This window comes from Buceros rhinoceros, unplaced genomic scaffold, assembly GCF_000710305.1.
Source record: "Buceros rhinoceros silvestris isolate BGI_N320 unplaced genomic scaffold, ASM71030v1 scaffold12231, whole genome shotgun sequence".
NCBI classification, from domain to species: Eukaryota; Metazoa; Chordata; class Aves; order Bucerotiformes; family Bucerotidae; genus Buceros; species Buceros rhinoceros.
This window is the reverse complement of record NW_010392578.1, coordinates 7,582-14,929: the sequence shown is the minus strand read 5'-3', so window position 1 is coordinate 14,929 and position 7,348 is coordinate 7,582. Positions and strand designations below refer to the sequence as shown.

General features: G+C 53.9%; 1 protein-coding gene across 1 annotated transcript in view; it reads right to left on the bottom strand.

The window, feature by feature from the left end:
- The window catches only part of USP20 (ubiquitin specific peptidase 20), a 14,395-nt gene that overhangs the window by 444 nt on the left and 6,603 nt on the right, over positions 1-7,348 (bottom strand). The window contains 12 exon segments of the mRNA XM_010144545.1: positions 751-822; positions 1,052-1,154; positions 1,537-1,645; positions 2,009-2,090; positions 2,679-2,848; positions 2,966-3,092; positions 3,543-3,723; positions 3,982-4,027; positions 4,405-4,438; positions 4,917-5,011; positions 5,460-5,632; positions 6,083-6,195. Coding sequence (XP_010142847.1) covers positions 751-822; positions 1,052-1,154; positions 1,537-1,645; positions 2,009-2,090; positions 2,679-2,848; positions 2,966-3,092; positions 3,543-3,723; positions 3,982-4,027; positions 4,405-4,438; positions 4,917-5,011; positions 5,460-5,632; positions 6,083-6,195 — 1,305 coding nt within the window.

The following is a 7,348-nucleotide window of genomic DNA, read 5'->3' as shown; positions in this document are numbered from 1 at the left end:
GCGTGCCCCCCGGCCGCCAGGCCCCGGCTGTAGCCACACTGATGTCCCAACCTGCCCTCTGCAGAGCCACCTCCTGCTGGGAGCCACCAGGGCTCCACAGCAGTGTCCTCGACCGCCGTGGGGTCACTTCTTCCTTCCCCTGAGCAGTGACGGCCCACGATAGCAGGGCCTGCCTGACCTGCTGTCTCCTGCCCTGCAGTGAATGAGCTCCGAGAACCCGAACAACCTAAAAACACGCACTCAGACAACCCAGCCCCAGGCAGCGGGTGGTGCACTGCCTGGGGGAGACTGAACCCCCCTCCAGCTGTCCTGGGAGCAGCAAGTGAAGTTGGTCAAAGCACAAAGCAGGAGAGGCAGAGAACTTTGCTGTGAAGGTCACAGAGAAGGAAAGCAGAAAGAGCTGCTTTGAGAGGTAACCCATCTTTATCTGCTGGGCAGCAGGGCCCAGTGAGGGCAGCACAAGCCATATTATTTCACGAGCTGGATCGCACAAGTCGGGGCAGCACAAGATCAAGGCTACAACGCAAAGGGGAATGGAGGGAGGGGCCTGGGGAGCAGCAAGAGCAGGAGCTGGTCACGCCGGAGCTGCCAGGGGAGCACTGAGATAGCTCACTCAGGGCAGTCAGCACACGGACGAGCAGAGAATTGTCACCCTCTGCAACACCATCTTGCTCTGTGCACACCTAGATCCAGCGGAACATTCCCCTCCACCTTCCAGCATCACCACAAGGCAGCAAGCACAAGCCTTACCCTGCTTGACTTGCACGTGGCCGCCTGCTTTCGTGAGCGCGATCTTGCTGTTGTCAATGGGCCCAGGAGGCTCTGCAAGAGGAGAACAAACCCATCAGAAACCATTCTGCTTCCACGCTGCCACCAGACTCAGCTAATTCCCCCAGCTAGTTCTCCTGATATTCCTCCCTGCCCCTGCGGCCCTGCAGGCAGGTTCCGCCTCAAGCTGTACCAGTCCGGTGCTCCCCCAGGACCTAGCGAACAGACCTGTTTCCCTTCCACCTCTCACCCCGACAGACTCCAGAGGTCTCTGGCTTCTTACCGTTGTCCTTCCCCTTGACAAAGGCCTCCCACTCACGGAACCACTGCATGCTGATACAGTAGATCACGCTTGGAGACTCCTCTGCCTGGAAAGCCTTGTTCAGCTGGGAGAGCAGAGAACAGAGACGTGCAGGAAGGATTTAGTCACTCCCGAGGTCTGGGGGAGCCCCTTCCAGTAACTGGAAGGCAGCCTCACCATTCTCCAGTAGAACCCTCTGTAATTCCACCACCTTCCTCACAACCCGCTCCTGTTCACTAGAGCAACAGACCAGGATGGTTTCAAACACACACCACTGTGTCCATCTGCCCCTCCCCATGCTGCCAGCACTGGGAAACCCCAAGATCAGTCTCTGGGCCATGCGGTAGATCACATTCTGGAAAACAGGGGCAGGAAAACTGGAAAACTGGAAAACTGCCTGGCTGTGACAGGAATCCGTTTCCCACCTCTGCCCTTTGCTGTTGCTTCTGCCCGATTCCCACACAAACCTTGATGAAGGTGTCGATCTCGATTCTCCTGCGTTTGGCAAGTGCTTCAATCTCCACTTGGCAAATGGAGCACACATACAGGTGGTTCACAGCAGGGCCGCCCCCGAACCTGAGCAGAGGCAGAGCAGGAGGGGATTGGGGAACTGCAGGAGCACGGAAACGCTCCCCAGCCCCGCAGCCTGCAGAGCTGGACTGTTACACGGCTCCAGCAGCGGTGACCGAGGGGCAGCTGCAGCCGAAAGGAGAGCACTGCCTGAACACCACAAGGGCCACAACACTGCTCTGGGACAATGCGCTGACCCAGCTCATGTAGTTTAGATTAGGAGGCTCTACCAAATTCCAGTCTTCCCCAGTCCACACCAGTACTGCTTTTAAGGTGCCCTGGGAAGGGATTCTGTCCCTTCGCCACTGCCCGAGGTGTGAAACAAAAGCCAGGACTCATGGGAAGGAAGAATGAAATGGCCATATTCACCTGTTGTAGAGATATTCCCACACGTTCTGGGGCAGGATCACAACCAGGTCATCGATGTAGTGGTATTTATTGGGAGGGATCCCTGTGGAGGAGAGGCAAGCGGGAGAGTTAACCAGGGAACTCACTCTGCTGGGCAAAAACACACAAAAAGCCAAATCTTCCTTGCTGAAAACCCCAGTTCCAGAAGCTGCTTGCTCTGCTAATGGAAGGCAGCCAGGAGTTCATCAGTCGTGGAGGTTTCTCAGTTCACAGCTTCAGTTTCTGATCAAGTGCTTCATCTCCAGTTGGAGGTTTATAAACCCAAGGGCTCCCCAGCCTGACAGATGGAGCCGCAGAACAGTGAGACGTGTATCAGCTCTCTGCAGGAGCGCGTGCTCCACGCTCCACACAAATGCTGAGGGCCAGCCTTGCTGACAGGGTCACACAGACAAGCGCTGCCTTATCTGCTTTCTACAGGTTTGTTTTTAAAAACAAAACGGGGGAACTGAAAACTGTGGCTGCCCCGCAGTACGCATCCCTCCAGGCCTCTGATCAGCGGACAGTGGAGTCGCTGTCTGGCTGGAGTTTGGCCAAGTAGTGGATCTGCTTCATCAGGAGGTCAGCTGGAGCTTTTTTCCTGAAGGATAAAGGTAGAGCTGGGAGTTGCTACTCCCAGGTCCCCGGCACTTACCCCCGTGAGAGCACAGGAAGGTGTGATTGGTGATAGGACCAGGCTCAGCAAAGGTGTTGAATTTATTGAGCCACTCTCGAGAGATGTAGAACTGCAGTAAACTGTGCTCTTTCATGCTGGCAAGGGACACGACTTTCTGACGCTCCCGCACAGCCTCTTCACTGCTTTTCCTTGAGGGAAGGAAGAGAATATTAAACAATTCCTGAAAACTCCGTTTGTGAAATGCATGTCTAGGCATTCCCTGCCCCACGTGGGACTGTGGGACTGCGGTGCAGGGCACAGCTCACCTGTAGAACAAGACGTAGGCTTCCGCGTTCTGTACCACCGTCTCGTGGACTTCAGTGACATACTGGTCATCAAACTCGTACCACTGGCCGTTGATGACGTTCTGGCAGTAGGCTATGTAATGCCCGCCTGCAACAGAGAGAACGCGGCACTGCTGGGATTCGGAGCAGACAGAACTCAGGCGGGGATAATGTCAGCAGCACAAACAGGATTAGCTGCTGGCAGGGAACAGAGAGAGATGAAAGAGATGTTAATTCCTGTTCAGGCAAGCCTTGCCGGAGCAGGGGAGCCTGGCACTGTCACCCTGATGTGCCTTCCTTGGAAAGAGCCTCTCTGCGAGGCTGGACATCGGGGAAGCGTTTGAGCCACCCAGTGGTGAGGCAGAAACAGCTGCCGGGGATGAGTCGGCGGCTGCTGGGTTCACTTTTCAAAGGGCAGAGCTGGGAGTGGAGGGGGCAGGCCTCAGGCTGCGCTTCACCCCAGGAGAGGGGTTGGCCAGTCCTGGGAGGCATTTCTGCCTCGCTCGTGCTCATCTCGTTCCTGTTCACCTCCGCCCACACGGACAGAAGAAGGACTTACTGCCTGCTGTGCCATGGTGACAGATGACTGACAGGAGATCGTAGGTGGTGATCTGGGAGACACACTCCTTGGCTAGGAAAGGTCGCAGATCCAGCCCTTCCAAGGGGAAGGAAACGTGACTGTTGATCTTGAAGGAATACATCACCTCATGCCGGAACCGTTTCAAGTGGATGCAAAGAATCTAAAAGAGCAAGGACAGAGAACACCAAAGCGTGGGTTTGCTGTGGGTATTCAGAGAAAACAGCACATCTCTGTGCCCTGATCTTTGCAAGAGTTCTTCGCCTGTTAGTCATGAACACTGCTGGCTCACCAGCTTAGAACGGGTAAGTCTCCTCTAGATACAGGACTTTACCACCAAAACCAACATTATTTCTGTTCTACCTTCAGTCTCCTCAGTGGCTGCTAAAAGAAAGCCAGGAAACAAGATGCCTGAACTCACCTCTGGTAGCCGGAGGACTTTGCAGTACTTTACTCCATTCCGCAGTCTGAGGGAGAAAAAGAAACTATTTGTGAGCAATCTCTAAAGCAACGGGATGCCAAAAGGCAAGGCTGCGTCCTGCTCGCTTTGAAATCTAACACAAATCCCGAATTCCAGCAGCAACAAATTCGGGCTCTTCGCAGCATCCCTCCCGAATGAAGCCGGCATGAGCAGTTTGCCACGTCTCTAATACAATAGCTCCATCACTGCCAAGCCACATCCCTCTCTGTATCCTTCTTCCCTTCTTCCATCCGCCCCCCCGCCCCCAGCCAGCACTTTGCCTGTCTGCGCTCAGTGACCTCCCAAGACCAGAACTCCAACGTAAGGAGCAGCGCAGAGAAACAGAATCAGAAATACAACACAATACAGACAATGCAGACTTACTTTTTACACCGTTCACAGCTGTACATGTTGTCCCCTGTGTACAGAGAAGAAAAGAGCCGCTATGCAGCACACAATGCTGATACAGCCACGTTTCCACCCAGAGCAGAGAAACCAAGTCAAGCAACCTCCTGGGGAAGCCCTGGTGAGGGGAGAGCAAATCCAACCCTCCTCCCAGTATTTAAGTCCTCTAGAGCTTATGGAGTGGATGGAGAAAGCAAAGACTAAGGAGCCACAGCACTCACAACCAACCAAAAGCCACCAAAAGCCACGTCTGCTCCTCACTGAAGATGCTCCCAGCCAGATTCAGAATGGACAAGCAGCACCCCCAAGCAGCAGGAGAACCCACTTCTGCTCCGAGCTGCTGAACTGCCGAGTTTTGGTACCGCTGCTCTCTAAGCGAAACACTGAGGCAGCCTGTCCAGGAGATGTAATCCTCCCCCAAAACACACGTGAAATACTCCTCCAGGAGTTCTCCTTGTTTCATGCTGTCAGACCCCTCGAAGAAAACTCACCCTTCAACTCATCTGCTGCAAAAAAAGCAGCAAGACAATCCTCCAGTGTCACAACAGGGCCCCAAAACCAGCTAGGGATACAGGACACCACAAATCTGCAGAAGAGAGGACAGTAAGAGGAAAAGTTATACATAAAAGGGCTGGATGCCAGATGGATGATGGGTTTCCTAAGCTCATCACACATCCCAGCGGAGCAGGGAAAGGACAAATTCCCTCAGCTGAGGTTCCTCCTGTGATTGCTCAAACTGGAAATGATTTTGAAAGCTACACCAGCAATTAATTCGTTCCAGAGGGTGAGGCTGAGCTAAAGGCAAAGTGAGGGATTATCAGCTGCACCGGAGATCTGAAGGTGTGTGACAGAACTAGAGGAACAGTAGCAACTGGTTTACACAACAAGGCTCAAAGCCCTGTCAGGTACCACACACGCCCTCCAAGGCATGGTGACAGCTGACCCTCTGCTGTGACCACCACCGGTTAGGGACAGCCACCTTCCAGCACCGCAGGGCAAAGCCCAGAAAGAAGAGATCCTCCTAGGGAACACACCTCCGGATATACTCCATGATGAAAGCGATCCAGCCCTGTGAGGCATAGTTGTCCCCACACGCCCCTGTCTTAGCTGGCACGTTTTGGTAGATGGCAGAGTGTAGTTTGGCCAAGTCCTCCTTCCCTGGGATGGGCAGTGACAGGTCCTGGAATGTCTCCACTGTTGTCGAAACCTGGAAATATCCAAGAGGAAGAGGTCTGGGTTTCCTGGGCATGGCATGTAACAGAGCTGGCAGGTGATCTTCATCACCTTTTGTCACTGCTTGGATTTTGTCTAGGCTAGAAACCTGAGCTGGCAGTACGAGCACGGCCTGGCTAATTATCCTTCCCTGCTGCCAGCAGGATTACTTTGGTCATGGTGTCTGTAGTACTGGAACCAGTTTTCTAATGTGAATGTGATATTGTGAAACAAACTCAGGAGCACGGATACAGACCCCCACAGGGAAACCCGACTTGTTGGCATGGCGGGTTTCTCACAGCTTGCCCACCATCCACCTGTCACCATTTCAGCAGGCCAGGCCTACTGCGTCCCACAGGGTTTGGAAACAGGAGCACCTCTTCCTGTGAAGATTCTACCAGCTAGAAGGCCGTGCTCTCTGACTGACAGCCCCCAGGAGACTCACTCTGTCGCAGGTGAGGCACTGCACCAGGCTGAGAATGGAGCCGTCGAAGATGTCAGAAATCACACTGCGGTAACGAAGTTCCTTCTTCTTTTTCCCAGAAGCCTGCATCTGGGCTGCAAGACAGACAAGGGAGACCCAGCATGTAGCAGCTCCTTCCCAGTCTCCCACGTCAGTAGAGCAGAACGTGTGTCATGCTCTTCACACAAGAACACCACCGGAGAAGCACTGTCCTGCCCGTGCCATGCCAGGGAGTCAGCGGGGCCCATGGTGAACTGAGAGGAGAGCCCTGCTGCTTCGGGTGCTGCGACGAGGGGAGGTAGCCAACGGAACCAACCCCAACGTGCCAGCTCTCAGCAGGCAGAAACTGTCTTACTGAGAATCCTGCTTCCATCCTCTTACTACTCACTGAGAAGTCTGGCCCTGCCACAGACTGAGGGTTTTCCCTGTTCTTCTGAGGTCTTGCAACATTTTGCATTAAGCTTTACACTTCTCCCTCCTCGCCTGTCTGTGTGTACTTTGTCCTGGGTTTTTTCCCCTCTGACAGTTACCATGGTGTCTTGCACTGAAGAGGACTCTCCACAGCAGGGACTGGCCAAACACACAGTTCTGTTTAAAAACAAACCCTCTTCCCCACCAACACGTGCATGGAGACAGAGCGCTTTTCATCCGGCCAGAGCATCTGCAGCTGTGCTGACCTCAGCCGAGAGCCCGCGACATAGTTGAGGGAAGAATGCCACCACTGAACAGCTGGAGGGACAGTGGCATAAACACAGGGCGTTGTGTTTGCTGAGAGATTTTCATTTGTGATTTGCTTGGGATGAAGAGCCCAGTTGGATAACCACCACAGCCCGGCTCCGTTCTGCAGCCGGACAACGCTCCCAGCACTGCAGCCTCCACTCTAGCGCTGTGAGCCCAAGATGTCCCAGAGGCAAGAAGCTCTCCCCGTAACATCAACTTCAGCCCAAGTCTGGCAGACAAATACTTACATGTCTCCACACTCCCCTCACGGGACAGAGCTTGTGCCTGGGACTTCACAGACACAGCGTGCAGATGCAGTCAGGGAAATCATTCCAGGCTCCAGTATAAGAGCTTTCTAGAACATCTGTCGTGCTCAGAGCTTGACTTTACCTTCAGGTTTACCGAGGTCTTTGCCTAGCGCTACTTTAGAAAGCACCAATGTCAGGAGAATCAGCACTTCTTACAGCTGTTAATCAGGAATCGTGTTGGATTCCTGCTCTCTTCTGTCAGTGAACCTCTCCTTCCCTA